General features: G+C 47.4%; 1 protein-coding gene across 2 annotated transcripts in view; it reads right to left on the bottom strand.

The window, feature by feature from the left end:
- VANGL1 (VANGL planar cell polarity protein 1) overlaps positions 1–23,356 on the bottom strand; it is a 45,430-nt gene extending 22,074 nt beyond the window's left edge. Inside the window, exons 1-4 of one of the 2 annotated variants that reach the window (XM_040055457.2) lie at positions 23,270–23,356; positions 15,192–15,483; positions 13,319–13,445; positions 9,540–10,147 (exon numbers count right to left, since the gene is read on the bottom strand). In XM_040055457.2, the coding sequence (XP_039911391.1) occupies positions 9,540–10,147; positions 13,319–13,445; positions 15,192–15,274 (818 nt within the window). In that variant the 5' untranslated portion in view covers positions 15,275–15,483; positions 23,270–23,356. Of the gene's footprint in view, positions 1–9,539; positions 10,148–13,318; positions 13,446–15,191; positions 15,484–16,179; positions 16,200–23,269 lie in introns of those variants that run through there. The other variant, XM_040055456.2, reaches the window with a different exon arrangement.

Genomic DNA, 23,356 nt, shown 5'->3' with positions numbered 1-23,356 from the left:
CTGGATGTAAAGACAGACTGGGGAATGAGATGCTAGAAAGGAACACCACAGAGAGGGACCTGGGAGTCCTAGTCAATGGCAAGTTGAATATCAGTCCACAGCCATGAGAGAATCCTATCCTGCATCTTTCCCTCAGCTCCACCAAACCTTTCCTCTGCCACCACAAGCCTTTGTAACCATTTAACACCACAAGGGTAGTCAAGAAGACTGCAGAATAAGCTGAGCAAAATAATCCAGGTAGAAAAATACACAACCTGCAAAGCTACATGGATAACAGAGATATAAATTACCAGTTCCCCAATTCCACCACTGTATTGCTGTGCAACTAGACCGTATTTCTTTGGGAGGGGTGAGGAAGAGATCAGGCTGCTGACAGGATTTTTTTCTGCAGCAGCATTAGCTTAAGAAGTGATGCATAACTATGATCAAATGTTTCTGTAATTGAGGGGTGTACCCAGGTATTTCTGAGGGAGGTGTAACCTCTTACAAAAGTGTCTATACACTTGAGGTTGTATTTAGGATTTAGGGAGTTTCAAACAAGGCAGGGGGACAGAACAATACCAAGGTGTGCTTTACCTGCTGTACACTGGAGTTGGGAGCAAGATCACGAGGTTCCCCTGCTTGCAAGGATGAGTTGAGACAGGTGCTTAGTGCAGACCAGGGATGAAATACCAGACATCCCCAAGCCCTGAGCTAGAGGGCACCTGGCAGCTTCCAGCTCAAGCCTGTGTCCTACTCAAGCACCCAGGAACTTTGCAGAAATCAGCAACATATGAGACCCTGGATTACCATTTCCAGTTCCTGGGAGCAGCATAATCCATGACAGTCATGCATTTCCTTTTCCCAGCATACATGCATGCTATGCCTCTGATGAGTCTGAGCCTCAAATGAAAAAAAAAGTGTATGCAGGAACTGGCAGGTATGGCAAGGAGTTTGTAAGAGTCTGCATTTACACAAGAGAATTTAAAGCCTGTTCACGCTTCAAATTAGGCCACTCTTCAGCCAAGGAATTCTTCAAGCTACATTAATAGTTATGAAGTAACTAAGGGTGGGGCTTTTTGTTAGTAGTTTTTTTGAGGGTAGGAGAAGGGGTTATTTGCTGATTTAGGGTGTTTAAGTCAAAGCTAAGAACTACAGCTTTAATTCCAAGAAAATAACAAAGTGTTCAAAGCTTCTACTGGCAGCAAAACTCCAGTGCTGTAACAGGACTTTACATTTAGATGCTGCAGTCATGAAACATCAGCATTCAGCTCTTGATCCTACAGCTGCGTGGTCAGATACTCTCTCAGGAAAGAGGACCATCTCTTATTTGACTCACAGGTGGGGATGGGATTAACGTGGCAAGACTGTGAATGAGGTTGCCTTTTGAGTCAATAGAGCAGCTTTAACTTGTTCTAGGATTCCTCTCAAAACACCTGGGAATGTTGTTCTCCTGCAAGCCTACACAGGCAGGCCTGAAGAGGCAGCATCCATGTTAGCCACCAGCAGACCTTTGCACAGAGGGGTATCAGCTCTCAAACTACAGCCCAGTCCTCCCTGCACAGCATCCCTCACAAAGCTCCACCCCAGCAAGTTCTGCACAAGCAAGAGTCACCTGATTTTATAACCAGCACTCAGCAACCCTATGAACAACACTGGGGCCACCGGGACGTGACCTGCAGTTCCGAGCTGAGAAAAAATCCAGCCCCAGCAAGGATGCAGATAACCCTCTACCAGGACTAGAGGAATGCAAGCCAGAGTCAGCAGCCTGAAGCTCCAAACCACGGCCAAGCTCCTCACTGCTGTGCCAGGAATCTGTTTTCCTGTCAGCCAGGGAATAGCTCTCCCCACACTGTCAGCTGATGTCCCCACATGACCTACACTGAACAAAAGAAATTTAAGCACTGAAGTTCATTTAAGCTTGTACTGGATGGGCAATCAAGTTAAAAGTGAAAATATTGAAATTGACCTCAATTTTATAGCCATTAATAAATAAAAAAAAAATAAAATTCTATTACTACAACACAGGTCCCTATTAACTTTTCCTTACTTCTTCAGGGCAGAGTCAGGAATTAGCTTCCATATTTATTGGACTTTACTTGTTGTGCTATATGAGAACTGTAAATTCACAATTCCTTGTCCTCTTAGCAAAACACGAGCCTCTTCTTTTCCCCCAAAGGCACACAGCTCACTTCTTCGTAGAATATTTGTACTCCATCATTCACCACAAGAAACAGACGTCAAAGGTTGAGGGGGTGGATTTTTTTCTTTTCTTTTTTTCTTTTTTTTTCAGCATTCAAAGATGAAAGTACCTTCATGGCCACAGAATTTCCTCGGCAGCTTAGGGAGGCCATCTGTCTCTGTGGGTGGTACACACAGGCACTTCAGAGGGCAGGGCAGCAGCGGAACAGAAATTCCACGACAAACCCCCTAAGTACAGGGTTGGCTGGAGCGCATACCGTTCTTGGACTTCTGGGCAGAGTTGGTTTTGAAAGACAAGCCAACAAGAAAGGAAATCCCTGCAGATGAACCCAGCGGCATTTCCTCCACACCATTTCTTCCAGAAAGATGAAGCCGAGCAGCTCCTCACCCGGGAGCAAGTAACGCTGTGCTGGCCATGAGGGTTAATAATTGACAGCGGGCACTTCACCTGCAAGTAGGCCTGTAAACTTTTAAAGGATTAAGTATTCCAAAAATGCAAGACTGCTCCAGGGTATAACAATCAGCCTGCACCACTTGCCTTTGCTGCCTGGTGCATCTGCAGGAGCACAAATAAGTCTGGTACCTGGCCTGGTGTCTGGTGCACTCAGCTCACGCTCCTCCCTGTGAGGAGGAGAGGAGAGATGGTGTGTGCACAGAGGGAGCTGGGGACGATCAGGGATCAAGATCTAGGAAGGGAGTAGAGAAGGGTAGAAAGATGTGAGCACTTCAGTTTCCCCAGGTCTGTCCTCTTTATTAAAAGGAGGAGCAGTTCCATATGTAAAGCCACATGTAAAATCTGGAAACAGTACGCAGAAAGGTAAGAGGCTAGGAAAACGTGCTCTTTTCAGAAAAACACACCCTCTCTCAAGGCTTCAGAGACAGACTTTACCCCATCAGAAACTCCCAGACAAGTTGTCAAAGTTATCAATACCTATGGCCCATCCTAGACTTTCCCATCACCTCTAATGAGGAATACCTGGCATTCCCAGAGCTTGCTGTTCACTTCTATCACAAACAAGCAGCCTCTTAACGAGGTGTTGCTTTGACCCACGTCCTAAGTCCTAGCTGAACTTTGCTGGCAACACAGCCCTTACACCACCAAACAGACCCTTGTAAAACAGAACAAGGCACCATTCCCATAACTCATCTGGAACATCAAAGGAGACTGCTCCCTACTCAGCAGGGAACAGCACTTTTTTTTTTTTTCCTCAGAGGCTACTGGAAAATTCTCTTCTGCAATTCCACAGGTACCTATCTCTGCAGCACCATCCTCCAGAGGTGAAGTAGCAGACACAGGCAGGGGGTGGGAAAAGTACGGCCTGTGACTAAAAATGGTTAAGAATGTGACCGAAAATCTCTTCCCTTCTAAGTCATTATCAGTTCATCCACAAGTCAGAGCTTTCTTCCCTATTCTGTGAGTACTTCATGGCACCGGGTGTTTGAAAGGTGCCAATGCTCAGCTGCCCTCTGTGAACATGTTCTGCCAAGTTTAGGACTGGGAGCATGGAAAAGCGGCCCAGATGAATTGCAAGAAGATGCAGAGATGATCAGTTGCAAAAAGGTGGCTGTAAACGCAGTTTTGTGAAGTGCTGCTGGAGAGACACTGGGCTGAGGGTCACAAGTCTGACACCTCTCAGTGCTAAAGAAGCTGCTCTGGAGGAGACCCCTCAGTTTCCCCAGGAGCTTCACACTTGCAGATGCAATTAACACCCATTTAGCCGGCTATCGCAGAACTTCTTGGGAGGGGGGAACTGATCAACACTGGTGCTCATCCCGTTTGGTGATGGGCAGGAGAAACTCACACGGGCATCAGGACACCTCGTGCAGATTTCAGGACAGGAAAAATGCATTCAAGAGCAAGGCTAATTTCACACAGGCTGGAGGCTCTGGCAACAGAGCTAGTCTGCAAAGTCTGCGTAACATGCTGCTCGAGCAAGTTCCTGCAATCAAAGCAGCAGGACAGTTAATAATATGTTTTGCCACAGAACAAGGTAAAAACTCATCAGCTCAATCTGTTTCATCAGTGTGCATCACTAGAGAAGATGATGGGGTTGAAGAAACCCCAAGGAGAAAGGAGGGTCAGTGTAATTCCTCAAGTCCACGGGAACACAGAGCAAACAAACTGCACACAGGGGAGGAGGAGAAGCCTGGAGTGTCACCAGCAGGATTTAGCTCGGCAGGTACAGCACTGCACTGCGGTGCACCAATGCTTGTCCTGCAGTCCCTTCTGACTGCCCTGCTGGAAACAGAAATCTCCCAGAAGTGTATGTTTGGCCTCAGTCACGCTATGAAGGAACGATGCAATTAGATACACATGATGAAGTTCCTCCACCAGAAATCAGCAACTTCAGCAGCTCTTGCCCAGGGAAGAAATCCAACTGCCTAAACCCATTGTTAAAACCATGCTAGAAACAGAAACCAAGTTGTCTATATTCCATGGAAGCTTTCCTTCGGAGGAGTAGAAAGGTTTTAATACAGCATAAAAGTGTTGACACAACTCCAGGCAAGAGCAATCTGTACAGTTCAAATGCTGACCACATGCTCTTCATTAGCACCCTTGATATGGGGAGGCATATTTGAGCAACAAGATCAGGTGTCAAGGCTTACAAATACAGGCTGGGATATGGAGAAGCCCATTCCCGTTCCTTAGCCCTCCACACGCTCCCTCAACAGTGAACGAAGTACCAGTGGCACCAAGGGATGACTGACCAGAGAGCACTCACCACATTAATCAGTAAACACTGACAACCTAGAGATCAGTTTTATAAGCAACAGGTCCAACAAATACCCAAAGCAGCTGGGACACCTGGCTGAGTGTGCTCCCCTTCCACAGATCAGGTCTGCATCTCCTTTCTTTTGTGAGTGTGTGCAAGCCACTCAGGTGTTCAGTAAACACCCATGCAAGTGGAGATGGGTAACAGGGGCACAGGGAATGTTCAAGCACACTTTTACCATACAGAAATGCAATTTCTGAGTACCAAGCTTCTCTTGATAGATTGATAGGAGAACATGGACCAGCTCACAGCCATCTGCAAAACTTGAACCCTGATTCCAAAGGTGTACGCAGGCTTCCCCACCAGCTTCCTAGCCATCTAGTTCATAAAGGCAAGCCCACAGCAGAAAGGACAGTGTCCTGGTTTTCTCCGGGATTGTGTTACTTTTCTTCCTAGTAAACCAATGTTTGGGTTGTTGCTAAGTACTGCTTTACTCTAAGTCAAGGACTTTTCAGTTTCCCATGCTCTGCTCTTCAGTGACGAGTTGCACAAGAAGCTGGGAGGGAGCACAGCCAGGACAGCTGACCCAAACTGGCCAAAGGGATATTCCATACCACAGAACATCATGCTCAGTGTATCAACTGAGGACAGCTGGCCAGGAGCCACCAATCACTGCCTGGGCATCAGTCAGTGGGTGGAGAACAACTGTATTGAGAATTACTTGCCTTCCTTGGGTTTTTTTTCCCCTCTGTCTCTCCCCTCTTCATTACAATTACTATTATCACTGTCATTATAATTAGTATTATATTTTACAATAATTAAAATATTAAACTGTTCTTATCTCCACCCACAGATTTTACCTTTTTTCCGATTCTCATCACCATCCTACAGAGCAAGGTGTGAGTATGTGGAACTTAACTGCTGCCAGCTGGGGTAAACCACAACAGACAGAAAAGACAAACTCCTACTCCTATAAACAGCCGGACACAAGATGAGCTATCACAGCCCTGTTCCTCATATACCTGCTGCAAGGATGAGCAAAAGGAGAAGGACCCACTCTCAATCATTTCTAACCTCAGAAAACCAAGACTGCAGCCCAACATTCAGCCTATGTGAAAGATCAGTGATTACCACAAGTATTACAAGACATTCATTTTCTTGAACTGCCTAGACTAGCAAAGCTCTAGGGTGGGAAAGAGTATTCACTGGATAGGAAGGCAAAGGAGGGGTTTCTGCAGCAAGATGCTTCCTACACAGTTTCTGAGCCATACAGACAGTACAGAACTCTGGATGACAAGTGTCATCAGCATCCCTATCTATATGGAAAAACCGAAGCTGCAAATCCAAGCCTCCACTCGCAAAAGCATCAGCCTTTCAACTGAAAAGTTACCTACTTTTGTGCTCCTCCACCTCTGTTTCCCTTTCAAAGTCTCGTCACCATTCCCACCCAACGTCCTGCATTGTCCCTTGACCTTTCCCGCATCTCTGCTGCTCCCTCCTCTTTCCCCACACACACGACCAGAAAGCATTTGCCCTGCATGGCAACCCCTCCTACCAGGAGAGCAGAGCAGTGAGTGAGCTGAGACTTGGCACCACATTCATCGAGACTCCTATTTAATTTTTACCTCCCCCCTCCAAGCTCCTGAATCAACGCCAAAGGGAACGTTCGCTTTGGCAGTCGAGTCTCCCAGAAGAAAAGTTATAGCCAAAGTGCTGGGGGTGGGACCAAGCCAGCCTATTAATAGGCTGATTAGAATATGAATTTGGGGAACTACTCCCAAATATGCTCACCCTCCTGGACCTAGGGCTCTCAGGGGTGGAGTGGAATACCTAACTCAGCGCTTTCAACTTCTTTACTGCATCTGGAGCCAAGGAGGGTGGAAAATCCTGTCTGTACCCTGCCTTGCAAAAACATGGTTTGCCAGAAGGGTGGCTGAGCTATTGTTTTCCTCCCTTCTTCCCCAGAAAACATGCTGCTCTCATACTTACATAGCAGCTCCCTCTGCCTCACCAGAAAAGACCTAAAATTGGAAAGCTTCCATTTTGGATTAAAAAGAGAGATAACAACAATTTTGCTGTGAAGAAAAAAACCCCAGAACTACTCCAAGAAGCAACAGTGTACAATATAAGATGTCTTGAGTCCCTTCTCACCACCAGCTTATCCAGAGCACACTAGATTGCTGACAGACTCCACGGATTGTTGGTGATCAAAACTTTTAAGATATTTGAGAGCATAAAGGGACAAAAGGTTCTTATTTCTGGAGACAGTCAGATTGTTACACCTATTAAATCAAGCTGCTTCCTTCCAGGTGGCAGTTCAGAACCTAAGACCCCTCTAAAAGAGTTAGGATAAGCTTGCATGGTGGCAAACAGAGGCTAAAGGCAGCAGCAAGTGATATATGCCTACTCCATCATAGCTGGAACCACCTCTCCAGCACACCCACAAGGCTGCTTCTCCAGCCTTCCAGAAATCCAGACTGTCCTAGCATGTCTCCACATTCTCCCATCAAGAGACCTCCCCCTCCAGCCCCATGCCTCAGCCAGAGAATCAGGGGCAGAAGGCAGCACCTTGTCATCCCTTTCATCAAAAAGCATGACAAGGCCTTAATGAAAACTCCGCAAAGTTGTGCTGTGAAGATGATAGAGTTCTCATGTTTTTTTCCATGTTTGACAAACATCTCACAATCTTAAGCTCTTAGAAGCTGAAGGAGAAATCAACTACATTCACTTTTTACACAGTTTGCCACACTGGAGCCACACTCTTTAGCAAGATCAGAAGCTCTTGCCACTTACACACAAGTAACACACAGATAAGACAAACTCTTCCTTAGACACCCAGCCCCTGATCAAACATGCAGCTTTACCTTTGCAGCAGTAAATACGGAAAGACACACAGGTTTCAAAACACACGTCAACACACATTATGCTCATCTGTCAAACTAAGGAGAAAGCAACACTAATTTAGCATTATCAGACACGCTTGATGAGACTCTTCTGTAACACAAGACACTGCAGCATCCATGTGCTGCATGGCTTGCATTCAATGTACCAAACAGAACTGAAATCAGCTTGCCAACAAACGAGAAGGCACAGGTTTTCATACATTTCAGGTTTTAGCCCAAGTTTTACAACTCTTTGCTGCCTTAGCATCACCCAAGACATTCCAAAACCCTGCTGCAAAAAAGAATTGGAGAAAACACTCTAACACATGCACTATTAAATATTCAGGCCTTGATTCTCAAGCAAATTCTTTGCCTCCAGTGGCAAGTTAGATATGCAAACTTTGGCAGGAGTAGGATCTCTATTCCTCAGAATATAAACCCACAATGTACCACCAGGCAAACTCTCTCAAACCAAATCTGCTGTGTGTGTATATATGGGTAAATACACACACCAAACTTTCACTGCAGAGTTCACTTATGATTGAACTGCCTCATCACACCTCAAGGCACACTACTGTGGCACAGGGAAACTCTGGTAGTCATCTTTCCATCTCTCTCATCATATAGGTTATGCTGGATCACTGATCACAGAGCAATTAGGCTCAAAAAAACTTGATTTCACAAGAAAACCAATAGATATTGATACATTTCTTGAAATCATGAAAGAGGTATTTAATTAAGCCAATGGGTACACTTCCATTGTAGAAGAGGGGCTCTCCCCTTCACATTTTAGAGAAGGAAAACAGAGTCCAGACCCAACAGGCCTCAAGTTCTCCTTTATCCAGGAGAAAACTCACCGACTTCAGCTTCAACCACTAAATCTGCTTCAAAGCAATTCCACTGCTAAGCTAAAGGCTGCAGGAGACTGTTCCTACATCCACTTAAACCAGCAGATGCTAATCTCTTCATCTGCCACAGATACACATGGGGTCTGGACAGGATAAGCTGAACAGATGTTTAAGAGCACATGCAGCCTGGGGAATCATCTCCAGAGCTCAGCTGCTAGCTTCACAGGACACAGGAACTAAGGGATTTCTGGAGAGCTTTGCAGGACACAGGAACTAAGGCAATTCAGACACCTGTCCTTTTCTGTACCCTTGCTGAGGGAAGCACTAATGCCAACAGGAGGGTGGAAGCAGTGTGTGTGTCACACCTACAGCTCCCAAATACTCCCAGGTACATCCAACCCAGCAAACCGATCCATACCTAATGGCAAAAAGAGCATCGTGCCACAAAATCTTCAGCCCTTGCCAGATAGCCTGGCCTGCTGGCAGGAGGCTCTGCATGGCCTGAAGGGCTGCTCCCAAAGCAGTGCCTGGCCCATACAATCAAAACACACAAGGCAGCCCCAGCTACACAAGGAGAGCTCTCCATTTTCCTCCAGTAAGGAGACAGGGAAAGAAACCCAGAGAAGGATCTTAAAGATCTCATCAGGCATCGCCCACTGACCATCCCAAAGTTATGACATCAGCTTCTTTCATTTACTGAAACGCACAGGACTCCTGTGAGGCAGGTGCATCCTCCCCCACACTCAGAGAAGAGGCAGGGAGATTCAGTTTGGTAACTTCTGGGGGACTCTAGGAAGTCTTCTGGGGGAAGATTCAGGAACCACCAATCACACACACTCAAATGCAGCGGAAGCTCCCCGCCACAGCAGAGCCACGCTTATCCACGCCACCGGCCTCCACGGGTTCGCGCCTACCTCAGGTGTCCCAGGCTGTAGTATCGCGACTCCCCGTCCGTGGAGCGAACCACCTTGACGGTGAACGTGGGCTGCAGCTGCCGCAGCTCCAGCAGCACGATGGCCAGGTAGTGGATGAAGAGCAGGGCGTCCACCAGAGACACGGCGTACTGCACTATCCCTTGGTAGTTGGTGTCCTTCGAGTCCAAGATGCGAACGCCGTAGAAGAGCCAGTAGGAAAACACAAAGAGGAATATGAGGACCAGCAGAAGGGCCCGAAACACAAACACCCTCGGTAGGTCCGCCTTGGGTTGGCGGAAAAAAAGAGCCCAGGTCCCGATCAGGAGAATGAGGAGTTTGAACGCCACAGAGATGAACAGTCCCTCACAGACAGTACCACACGGCTCCAGATCATCCCGCCACAGGATCTGGGGTAACAGAATGAAGGCAATGGGGGTAAGGAAGACTAGGAGTCCGAGAACAGCTGCCACTGTTAAGCCCAGGTAACGCTTGCAGTCCAACCCAACGCTGTCTTCCAGATCCTTACTGATCCGGGCAATGTCCTCCTGGGAAATACTGTGCTCAGAGGTGCCTGTGATTGCCGTCGTGGTCTCACCCCAGTTGTCATCCTGAAGGAGGAAGAGAGAAATAGAAATAACATTGAAACAATCAGGCTATTCCTTCCAGACGTTCTATTTTTCTTGCCTGGAAAGATTGCTATGACAGCCTTATGCTCCAGAAAAATAATACACAGCAAAAGCAACACCTTAAACACAGTGAACAGCCAACCCTGACAATTAGTAAAGCTTTGGAAACAACAGCAACTTGTTCAAACCGGTGACTATAAACATTAGGTGCTAAAAACCCATAAATGCAGAGCGGGTAGCTCAGCTTGCTGTGCCACTCACTGTACCCCCAGAGGTTCTTCTTCCAGCACATTTAATGAGTAACATGACATAAGTCTTGGAAACTGTAGTAATTACCAGTTCCCATGTCCAGGGCAAGGACTAGTATTCTTCCAGCCCACAATTTCTGCAGTGCAACTGCACCACAAAAGCACCTGGAAGGGAAATTTTCATTTCAGCGTTTCAAGCCAGTTGTTGTTGTTACACAATCAAAAACATGTTCACACATTATTTTTCCATCCGTAACAGAAGCAACCACACCTCCAGCAAGTTCCTCCACTTCATTGTCTTTTATTCTCCCCTACAGTAGCACTGCCCTCAGTAGCTGACAATCTAATAAAAGTTTAGTTAAACCAACGCATTACAGGTGATCACAGAGGATATTTTCAGGTATGGGGCTTTTAAGTTTAGAGGAACCCAGACTGCCAAGTAGCTCTGGTATTACAATCCAGCCCATTGTCAGAAGCCACTTACTCACAAAGAGGCTTACCTGAAATACAGTCACCACACAGGCAAGCCTCAGATTACATTACGTGTTCTGAAAGTCTCATTTCTTCCCTAGCTAACATCAGACAATGTCTGCATTGGTTCTCCCATGCTACAAAGCCTCCAACTGCTCCTTCCAGGTGCTGGCACAGCCAAAGAGTTACACTGACATGTACGGATTTGACTCACAGCTGCTGCTGCAGTGACTCATGCACGTGGAGGCTCCTGATGCTTCCCACAAGTGCATGCCAAAGAGTGGCAAGGCATGTGGCTCTGCTGCTGGGCACCTGGCACCTCTGTAGCCTCAGTGCTCATTCAGAACCACATTTTTGCTTTTCTTCCCGAGAATATCTTCCTGCAGCCTGCGTCATTAATGGGATTTACAACTTCCCCCAGACTTCTCCAACTGCACATGCTGACCAAAACAACTTATTTGAAAGAGACAGGCATAATTTTAAACCCTTAGTCATATCTTTTTAAGAGCTAGAGGAAAGAGTCTTTGGGAAAGGAGTAGACTGAAGCAGCACAACTTTGAACAACTCCCAACTCCAGGGATTCAGCTTCTAATACACTCCAAGACATGAATGCCTCCCATGCCTAGAGCAGTAAGGTTTTTGAGACAGACCAACCACAAATAGTCAGCATCTTGAATTAATATGAGGGTTTTTTTGAGTCACTTCTCACCAAAGCAGAGGCCCCAGAAGAGATATCTGCATTGTAGTATGTCCTGAAAGGCAGCGTATTCCTACCACACTGCCCTCTTTAACAGCGTCTCGGCAATTTAAGCATTTCAACTATTTTATGTTTATGCATTAAAAAGCTCTGCATAGTTTCCTCCACTTGATGAGCTGCAAAATTGTGCAGAAAAGGGACAGGAACACCAGAGCAGCTTAAGGCTATATCCCAGAAGACAACATGCAACCCTAGTCACAGTTTAGCCCTCACAACTCTTTCCACTTGAAAAAGTGGACTGCAGCCTAATGCAAAATAACGTGCCCTTATATGCAACCATAGACTCAGAGAATGCTTCGGGTTGGAAGGGACCCTAAAGATCATCCAGTTCGAACCCTCCCGCCGGGCAGGGACACCTTCCACCAGACAAGGTTGCTCAAAGCTCCATCTAACCCAGCCTTGGAACATTTCCAGGGATGGGGCATCCAAAACCTCTCTGAGCAATCTGTTCCAGTGCCTCACCACCCTCACAGAAATTTCTTCCTAATATCTAAGCTACACCTACCCATTTCAGTTTAAAGCCATTCCCCCTTGTCCTATCACTACATGCCCTTGTAAAACATCCCTCTCTGGCTCTCTTGTAGGCTCCTTTCAGATACTGAAAGGCCACAAAATAAGGTCACCTCAGAGCCTTCTCTTCTCCAGGCTGAACAACCCCACCTGTCTCAGCCCTTCCTCACAGGAGAGGAAATGTGAGGCTAAATCTCTAGTGGTACATGGTTGTTGGACATAACTGAGGACACCCGGCTCCCTAGGAAAAAAGTCTGGCTCACATCAACTTATTTAGCTTTGGCTTTAATTGAGGAGGTCTGCATGAAAACAAGGACTTAGGAATTCACCACAGCCTTTAGAGCTATTTGAAATAATAGCCAGGACTCATGAAAACAAGCATCTGATTACAAAATACCGAATTACAGGACATGAAATGAGCATACTGGTAGCTGCACACATTCTGGTACAAGTACCACCATACGCAGTTTGGCTGCAAACTGCACACTGTTTTGGTTTTTTGGGTTTTGGTTTGTTTGGTTGTTTTTGGTTTTTTTTGGTAAGGCAGAAGTGGAGCCCCACAGCCCAGGAGGTACTGAGGCATCCTGAATTCTATGTCTTGTGGTATCAGCCATTCTTTGAAAATGAATATGCACCTTCACATCACCTGCTACAGCAGAGAGAGCACTGGATTCATCCTAGGCACAATCCAAATGCAGCAGTATTCTAGTTTTTACTTAACCCATTGTTATGTACAAGTTTTCTCTGAGTTCAGACCTCTTCACAGCTATTTCATACCAGTGCTACATTTCTTGACTCCTTTCCCTATTGGAATCCTGATTCTAATGTACTTTACATGATTACCTGGAGCAAATCCTGAGTAAAAACTGAAGTATACATACAGGTGAAAGGGCTGACCTGAATAATGCACAGTGAGATGACGGAAACAGATGTTTCTATAGAGTTTGGCAGATGATGCTCTGGAGAGAGAGCCCAGTTAGTGCCCAAGGAGTTGTCACACCAGCACTGTCAGAAATAACACCCTCAGAACAAGACAGAAGTGACTTAGCTGTATGCACAAATAAAGGGCATCCATGCAAGCAATTCCTTCTCCCTGCTCACGAGCCAGCATGCCACGTGCTCTGTTCCACAACACATGCTCCACGTTTGTGTCCATGCCCTCCTTACCTGGCCCTCCTCCGCCCGAGAGGCATCGTTCCCGAGCAGCGGCTCTGCCGGAGGTGTCTGGATCGTGACGGACTTCTCAGAGCGGCTGCCGTCTTTGCTTCGGGGAGATTTGTGTCTGTCCCGGCTCCTTTTTCAAACAGAGGAGGAGGAGGAGAACATTACCAGTTATTCTACAGAGCAGGGCCTGAAATGTGCTGCAGCTCTACCTGCAACAGGTGCCCCAACCATTAGATCAGTCAAGTTTGTCCATCTCTTGACCAACACAGAAGCAGGCTGTGACAAAACAAGCTCTGGAGAAGGTACAAAGGGACCTTGCCTAGACTAGCTGACACACTGGAGGCTGGGACAGACCACCCCCTCAGTGACAGGGAGGACAGGGATCCATGCCCACCACCTCGTGTTCTCTTAAAACAGCTTCCATCAGTGCTGTGCTTAAAAGGAAAGCTTGCATTCTCCGAACAACTGGCAATTCCATTTGGAATTTACTGGTCTACACAGTTCTCCACCTACAAGAAAAGTGCCTTGCAGGGACGTGCCCAGTTAACACAAGGAATTCATCAATAGAGCTTTAGCTCCTACAAAGCAGAGTCTTGTCATCTTTGACCTTAACTCTGTAGGATAATTGGTGAAGTTTATTTCCACTGGTTAATAACCTCAAGTTAACCTCTCACAAAGAAAGCAAGAACATCAAGGGTACAAGGCCACTCTTTATTTCCAGAGCACCCTCGCGGACCTCACAGCTTCTCATCTGAGAAAGTCTCAAGATGAATTAAGCCCTACCAATCTGCTCACCAATGTTTTCCTCCCTGTTCCCACATGGACAGGAAAGCAGCCTTCGCACTGGAAACCTTCACTGTGCTCAGGGACTGGCTTAACCCTCATGAGTATCCCAGCCCCGCCTCTCTCTTGGAATTACCAAAGCCCAAAGGTTTCATTCGATAACACTTTTTCCAGTTTAAGGGCTCTAGGATTATGTTGTTTTTGGAACTCTGAAGGCACTTTTCCACACTAAGCAATCTAAGTTTAAAAGGGCAATCTGTATTGGGGGTTGGATGCTAAAGAAGGGAAAAAAGGGCAAACAAAGGATGTTTTACTCAATAACTGGACTGTGAGCAAAGAGACTTCATGAAAGAAGTCTTTCCAACCACACAGGATAATTGCTTCCGAATTGCAAAATTATTTTGGACCAGCTCAGTACTAAGTTGCAAACACTTAAGTGGCACATATTTTACATGCAAAACTAAGGATGATGTAGAAAGAAAAAGAAAAGAAAATGTTTCCAAATCATCAGAAGCTTCAGAGCAGATGGGTTTTCGGGCTGTTAAACTATTACAAGTGAGAGAGCTTGCTATTCAAGTTCAGAAAAGCCTGATTTCTAATCCAATCAACGCTGATAAAGAACTTGTTGCCGACTCAAGTACCACTCAAATTCTTTTTAAAAAAACTCAACACACCATTAACAAGAGAGTAGCCCAGAGGAGGGTGAGGAGAGGCAGGAAACCTTATTATTACAGAATAAAGAAATGGCATCAGAAGATAACGAGCAATTACCAGTTTAGGAAGTCTAACACGTTTTCTCCCCAGATATTGCACTCATCCCTCACCCTTTAAGAAGGGAGTTAGGTGATCTTTTCTTTCTGCTGGCACTATCCCAATTTTTTTGGCCACACATAAGCCCAGCATGCATCCAACAGGTTGAATATCACTGAATTATCAGCTTCAAGTCTCCTCACTGTGTTCCCCATGAGGGCTTTCCACGTGTACCTCCTCCAGAGACTTGGGCCCACTGATTTTATCCTGGCTTACAGTTTTTTCCCCATAGGACATGTCCAAACTTTGAGCAGTAAGTAATTAAAAACAAACATTTCCTTACCCTTGTCTGTGAGCTTTTTTGGAGTGACCTGAGTAGTGGGAGTATCCCGAATATGTTGATTCTGTATCCATCGCAGCAGACATCAGGTCTGCACGGAAGGGGCACAGATTTTATTTAGAAGATGAGTTCCTGGTGCTCCTGAGGTGAAGTCCGTGCTAAAAGTGCTTTCCTGGGTACTCTCTGCTTCCCAGTCATCGGTGAGATCTGGCCCTCAGAGACTGAGTGAGCTTCATTTAAAAGGAATCTGAACAGAGGGGAGGGGAGGGAGGGTGCTTGGCTTCTCACGATCGACCTAAGAAACAGAAACAGGCATGAAGTGCGCTCAAAGCAAAGCAAGACATCATCCCTGCAGGAATTCCCTCACTCTGGCCACATACCACACTCATCAAGCCTTGTCCTGGTCAATACCTCTTTCTCATCTAGTGAAATACAGGCGTTTGAACAGCTTTAAATGAACTAAATGCATCTGTTTTGCAGAGTTCAGCCCATTCATCGAAAAATCTGGAGGAGACAGTCTAGGTCACCCGGCAGAGACAGTGACTTGGAGAAGCACAGCAGCCTTACATACCAAAATTCACCCACAGAAAAAGAACCAGGCTTGCCTTCGACACCACATCTCTTCTGTGTGACACACAGCCCAAATAACCCCAGAATCAGAACAGCAGCATTACAGCCTATTGACAGGGGGAATAGGTGGGGGTGAGGGCAACTTCCCTAGGAGAAATGCTGGAGACAATCAGCCCACCATGCCTGAACCTGCTTTGTTTTCACAACTGCAAGGCATGCTCATTTTACAGGCATTAGTTACTATACAATCAATGGCACTATGGACACCTCCCTCTCTTTGTAACCTTTGCCTCCAGAAGCTAATTTGGGCTTCGAAGAATTCAATTTTGTTAAAAATCATCGCTATATATACACATACTAATAACGCTGGGGAGAGTCGATTAGAGACCACGTCTAGCTTATATGGGCCAATGCTCCTTACAATGCATTTCCATTTGGAACAGAAGCTGAAGTCACATCTGTAAAGGGCACAAGAGGGTCGTGTTTTCTGGAACAGGAGCAGGGCAACATTAGAACAATTCCCAATAGTAACCTGTCAAAAGCCCTGAGCCCTGTGGGAAGGAAGGGCAGACATCATCCCACTTTTCAAATCCACATCCTGCATTAGGTGAGAAGAAAAATGGAAAGGAGGAGAGTTAAGGAGTTAATCACTGGTTTGGGGAAACACATGCAAATAGGGAAGAGGGAAGGGTTGCAGCTATGGACAGATGTACCTTGGCACAGCCCAGCACTCCTGTGGCACACAGGAGCACTCTCACGTGCCTTCTGCCCAGGCAACCGCTGCCTCCTGCCAACACAGGACTGAAGCCATGCCATGCTTTCAGAATGGGCAAGAGACCACTCTAAAATTAAATTAGATCCCTCCATAATTTTCTGTTCACAGCAGTTTTCAAAGCTGTCAGCAATAAAACAGGCAATCAATCACTGCTTTCAGCCCTCTCTTTCCCCAAAGACAGAGGGACAACAACAGAAATCCTGCTTTGGCCAACTATTCTTGCCAGCCGTAAGATCCGACCACGAAGACCTCCAGAAAAGCTCGCAGCATAGCAGAGAGCTCTACCACATGCAAGCGGTGCCAAAGAACGAAGCCTCCTCCCCACAGGGTTCCTTGGCTGGTGATGCAATCTGCAACAAAGTAAAGCAGCACCCCCACTGCATCCAGTGCTGCAGGTATTTGCACAACGCTTGGGCTTTGCTGGGCTCTTGGAAATTAGAAAGGCATGGGGACCTTTTTGTGTATGGAAGTCCCAAGCTCTAAGGACATACTGTGCCTCGAGAAAACTTTTAGGCATCAGAGAATACAGAAAGGACAAATAAGGGAGGGACCATAAGGCCCTGTTTCAGGAGGAAAGGAATGAGGATGGATTTAAACACAGCAAAACAAAGGCACAGCAGAGTTTGGAAAATGGCATCATTACTGTAACAAGAATAAAAATCCCCCAGCTTAGAATGTGATATTAACACTCGTTAACTCCCTAGATTTGCACACAGCCGGTGCCTTACAGCTCCAGCAATAGGCTGAGACTCATTAAAGCTGATTTTTACCTCCACTGTCCTGCTAGGCAACCACGGAAAAATCCTCTCATGTTTGTCTTTCTCTGATAAATGGGGGTGAGGCCACGACCCCCCTACATTCAAAAAGCAGTATGAGGAGACGGCTACACAGGATTTGGCAGTCATTAGGCACCACAGACCAGAAACACCCTCAGCTGAACAAAAGGTGTCAAGTTATTGTAGTCTTAAACCGCTGTTTGTGATGTTACTGGAGTCCCTTTGAGAACAACCATTACCTTCACAGATACAAACCACTGCATTACAGGAATAGGAAAAGCAAGGAGAGCTGCTGGCATACATCATTAAGGATTATGTATTTTTCCTAGCCCTCTAGGAAAGCATAAACTCTCAACCTTTTCCTCTAACCACAGAAAATAATCTTCCCCCAAATCCCAGGTAAAAGAATCAGAGCTGAGACGGGGACCAGGAACAGAGCTCCTCTTTTGACCCCTCTCACCCCATCAGCACAGGATCATACTTCTCTGGAGGCCTCTGGGAACATTTCTGCAGGTAGAGGCTGCTGTGGAAATGCACAGGCTGCCCGGGCAGGAACCATGAACAAGCAGTGCCCATTTGATGGTGAGTGAAGCAAGGCAGTGCTGGGCACCAGCCAGAAAAGACCAACACCAGGGCAGGCTGGATCATGCCAACTTTCCTTTTCTGTGTAAGCAAGAGCAACGGTTTTGACACAGCTCTGTGAAAAGTCAACAAGGCGGCCCCCAAAAAACATTAAGTCTCCTGGATCACCATCAAAAGCTGTAATCCTAGAGGTATTTTCCAACCTAAATGATTCGATGATGAACTCAGGGACTCTGCACCTCCTCCTTGCCCCAAGTGCAGGATACACCAGTGGCTAAATAGACCTTCCTGTCAAGGCACTCAGGGCAGTCAGGAACAAAATACATCTGCCCAACCTCAGCAGGGAAAAGCAGGAGACCACTGGCTTTGCCTGGTGCCCAACTGAGACTGATTGTCAAGAAGGCTTCCTAGATTTGTCCAATAGAGGGTAGCCTGGATTGCTGGATAGACACCACTCCCAGCCAAGGAGGGAGGAACAGGGTCCAAACATGCACTCCTCATAGCCATGCCAACCAGTTACCCACCTCCTGGTCTGTTTCACAGCAGGAAGGCAGGGCAGCCTTACACCAGAAAAGCTTCTGAAACTACTGTGGAAGAGGTAAGGAAGGGACCAAAAGACAATTAACATGCTGAACTACATCGCTGGGCTGGAGCTCTTCAATGGCACAGGCAGAAGTCAACCCTGGATTAGCCACCACCCCAAGAGTGCCCACTGCTAGAGCCTGAGGAGACCTAGAGAAGACAAACCGTACGTGTGTCCTTCGTAACACAACCAAATCCAAACTAAGCACAGTCTTTACACACCTCCATACTAAATCACTGTTCATGATGATTCCTACCCTACCCCTCTGGGCAAGAACAACCCTTCTGCTCAAAGCATCATTTGGGGCCTCATCCCTTCACAAAAAAAGCTTGAATTCAGAGTCCAATGGAGCCAGTCGAAATGGCTTCACAAAAGATCATTACATCTCGCAGGACTCCGCTGAAGGCATGGTCTGTTTGCAGACCTTCTGGCCCTGCATGAAACAAAGCTCTGTTGGCCTGAGGGTACAGTTGCACTGTATTTCAGCGTTGACAAGAAAGCTGGTGTAAGTAGCTCCCACCTCCGCACCACGGTTCACCACTCTCGGTTGTGTCAACACAATTCTCAGCAAGCAAACAGCACTGCTGGAAAACAAAACAAAAAACCCCTTCTCTCCCCCCTGCCACGCTTTTGTCTTGGATCCTTTCCGTGACCTAGTTCACAGGACAGCTCAAAACATCAAAACCAACAACAGGGTGAATAGCAGCACAAGCGAACAGCTAGAGGGGAGATGGGAATGCCTCCTCTGCTCCACCACGACAATCGTATAAACTGTACACCCAGAACTTTGCTCCTGTAGGGCCAGCACTTTGCCTTCACTGATGGCAGAAAGAAGCCAAGGGCACCCCAAAGTAAATTTGGGGATCCTGTGCTGGCAAGGAGGACTGCCTCACCCTGCGTGATAGCTAAGAAATGCAGTTACCCCTGAGTACCGCAGAGATCACTGTAGTTACAGTTTCTACGCAGCTACACAACTCATTGTAACTCCCTCTTTTCACAGGCTCATAAATCTCAAAAAGAGTTCTTTTGAATTGCTATTTTCCACACTGGAAGCCCAATCCTATTTCCAATGAAGATTGCTTTGTGATCGTCTTCAAGGGAGCTCAGTTTGGCTCCCAGCCCAACAGAAATTTAAAAGAGCAAGTTACATCTTTAAATCAAAGAGGGCAAATGCAAACAACAGCTCCCTTTTACATCCCATGCTTTCCCAATGGATTTTCCCCTGTGAAGTTGAGGCAAATAACTCCAGAGCAGCTCATCTTTGAGATCTTTGCACGGTTTCAATCTCGCTCTGTTTAAAACTTGCAATCAATTACAGTTGCTTTACCAGTCAGTTCATGAAGTTATACGTATTTGGAAGTGCCATCTGGAGCGCAAGCAGCCACAAGTGTCCGTGAGGATGTGCGCACAAATCAGCTCCAAACGCCGTCAGCCTCACTTGTTAAACAGCACCAGCTGTCTGTGGGGTAATGGATGCCCACGAGCTATTGCACTGAGAAATCTTTTTTCCTTCATTTAGTGAAACGAAGCGCTTTGCAAATCAAACACACCGAACCTCAAGCGCCGAGGGTTCAAAAGTAAAAGCAATTAAGGCTAAGCAGTGAGGAAGCTTTTCCAACTCTGGCATTGGCTTGGCTGCACAGCACTGCTGCAGCACATTGCCATTATTCGCTTCAGGAAAACGAGAAGTTGCGTAACTTGCTACATTCAACTGCAGACAGACATAGTAAGACCTATGAGCAATGCCACAGGAACCTCCTGCTTTTGAATTTCCTCAGCAGGCCCCAATCCAGCTACTTGATCTGTAAGCACAGAAGTTCATCCACGCTAACCTACACGCAGAGCCAAGACTTCCAGTTGTAATGGGCAATGAGCTTTGGGAGGCAAGGTTTTTCTAAAATATTTGTATTTATTTTTGCAAGTCATTAAATAAGGTCAATCTTGGCCTTCAAAATATATGTGTAACTAAACCAGGGCTTTTACTCTCTGGTGGTGGCTCTTGATTCGCAAGTCCCTCATTCTAAAAAAGACCCGTTTAGTAGTCAGCAAATTCAAGCCCTCTAACAATAGGCTCTCTTTTCTTTTGCTTCTCAGAGGTTCCTCAGAAAGATTTCACAGATCCCCTGGAATTTCCAGCCCCAAAGCTACAAACCATTAGTCCATGACATGGATATTTCAGAAAGAAAAGACACTTGGTTTATTGAAGCAATCCACTGTTTAATCAGAACATGCAACAACACAGGTCTGAAATCACAGCAACTGACAAGAGAAATACCCAGGGCAAAACCACCACCCAAGTGAATGGTGTTTCCAAGCAGTAACCCCCAACCTCTTACCCCCTGTTACACAGCTGGAAGCTCTCTGCATGGGGCCCAGAAGTGAAGCACTTCTCTGGAGGATGTCCTTTGCCCACTCCAAAAGCCACATCTGTGCTGTCCAAGCTTCTGAAGCACAATGAGCATCCAAGACTACCATGCAAATTACACCTCAGTGCCACCCTGTCAGACCGGTGAAAGCTTGTGCCTCCTCACTCATGGGTCTGTTCTGTGCTGCCAGACCTCCCAGCGCTCCTCTTAAGCCCAGGGCCATGCAACGTGGTACACAAGGTATTGTGGCCTCAGCCTCAGGGCACCAGAGCACCTGGGACTGTGCACAGGAATACAGTTTTCTGTACTGACATTTAAAACTGTACTGAAACAAAAAGAGTCTCTGCCTATCCCAGCAGGCAGCACCTGTACCTCATTTTCAATATTTACTTTTAGCCAAAGCACTTAGATACTGAGTTAGCATTAAAAGGTATGAACTGCAAAAGATTTCTCTACTGAAAGAGCACCCCTCCTTTAACACACTGAGTATCTGCCAGCGTTTTCTATTTAAATTTAGAACAAAAAAGAAGTCCTATAGACCCTGAGCAAATCCCCAGCACACAGCACAGTGGGACTCCACAGTATGGGGTCTCTCACTATCACCCTTGTACAGATTTGAGCACAAGTCCAATGCCATTCCGTCCTCGCAAGGAGAGAGGGCAAAGGTGTTGACCCCTGAGGAAATAACCACGGGTTTTTAATTGACCCAAGTCAGAAAATTCTGACATACAAGCTAATGAGGAATTAAAAGAAACAGTAAGATAGTTTGTACACGGGTTCATTTTCTCCTTCTGAGTGACGGTACCAGACATGGAGAAACATGAGCTTACTGTTTCTCACCAGCAGAACTGGACATCACAGTCCTCCACTCAGGTCTGCCCCTCAGGTCCCTGCACAGCAGCACAAACCCTGTAGCAGCAAAGCCACATTTCTGACACCATCCTCTGCTTTGGTTGCAAGAGGTGGGGGTGTAAGGAAGGCAGGCTACAACAACACAACATGCAGCTCCTGCTAGGACAACTGCAGTCCTTTGGTGGTGTTTCCGTAGCACTGTATCCCAGCCCGGCAATGACAGAAAGCCCTCTCCAGGCGCACATATACATAAGATAACAGCCACCAGGAACAACTGTCTCTACTAACCAAAACCAAAAGGCCAGAAGCAACCACTGGGAGCTGCTGGTCAGTGGCTGTGAACAGTTAGGTATTTGCCTGGCTGGTTCCAGTACAGCCTGGGATTATTCCAAAATGTCAGCTATAGGGAACATTTTTAAAGGAGGCTTTCTACAGGACTCCATTTACCTTTATTTTTCAAAATTAACAACTGTAGTGATCAGTGAACAGAGCCAACATTGGCCTCGTAGCTGTGGGCAGCTAAACAGCCAAACCCCAGTGGGGGAAAAGAGCCAAGCGTGGTCAAAACGAAGCTTTTCAAAGGCAGCAAAGCACTGCTGAAGCTCCCTTCTCCACAACTCTCCTCCTTGAAGTCAAGCTGAGCTCACAGGCAATGATATCACAGAACATAGTTCATAACATCCTAATTTGCACTTCCAGCCAGCGTGACTCCATTTCTTAACTCTTTAGAGCCGCACAGATCTTGTGGGCAGTTCATTACTGACAAACCCGGGGTCAAAAAAAAATCCCACTGCTCCAAACAGTCACAGAATCGCCCACCTGCCTCCGCAGATTCAAAACCCTGCCATCAAGTCACTTACGCTTTCACAGACTGCAATTCAAAGAGTTCAACCCTTGGCATAAGAGAGTTAGTCCACCACCCTGACAACCTTCTGAATAAAAAACCAACCCCCCTGTGCTATTTCGCAGCAGCTCTCCTCCCCGTCACTTGTGCTCCCCCTCCCGCGCTGCCCAGCGGGATGAGCCCAGACACAGAGCAGTTTGTTTTACACGGCGTGGGCAGGCAGGGCACCACCAGCAGAGCATTCACACCAGCGCGGAGCCGCTCGCACGAACAGCGCACGGGTTCCTTGCGAGGCGAGCTTCGGCAGCCAGAGCGCTGCTCGCCGTGAGGGGCTGCGCCCGCGGCCCTCGCCGGCGCCGAGGGGCTTATCCCGGGATGCCGAGACCGAGGAACCGCCGCCCCAGCAGAGCCCCGGCCGGCGGGAGGGAGGCCCCCGCCCGCCTTCCACCTCCGCCCAGGCTCGGGAACCAGCGCGCAGCCCGGAAAGCGCCGGGCAGGGCAGCGGGACGCGGCGGGCTGGCCCCGCAGCGGGCACCCCCGGGGCTTCTCGGCCGCACCGCCCGGCCGGGCCCTGCGGCCAGGCGCGGGAGCCGCAGGCTGCCGCACCGCCGCTCCCGCCTCCCCAGCGCCGGGGTCCCGGCGGCGGGAGGGCGTGGTGGGGGCGGCGGCATCGCGGCCCCCCCCGCACCGCGGCCGGGCCCGCACCGAGGGACGGGCAGATGGACGGACTCACCTCCCTCCCGCGGCCGTCCCATGCCGCTGCCGGCACCGACCCGACCGTCCGCCGCCGCGCCGCTCCCCGCCACCTTCCCCGGCGGCG

Source organism: Hirundo rustica, chromosome 2 (genome assembly GCF_015227805.2).
Source record: "Hirundo rustica isolate bHirRus1 chromosome 2, bHirRus1.pri.v3, whole genome shotgun sequence".
Taxonomy (NCBI): domain Eukaryota; kingdom Metazoa; phylum Chordata; class Aves; order Passeriformes; family Hirundinidae; genus Hirundo; species Hirundo rustica.
This window is presented reverse-complemented; position numbering and strand designations above follow the sequence as displayed.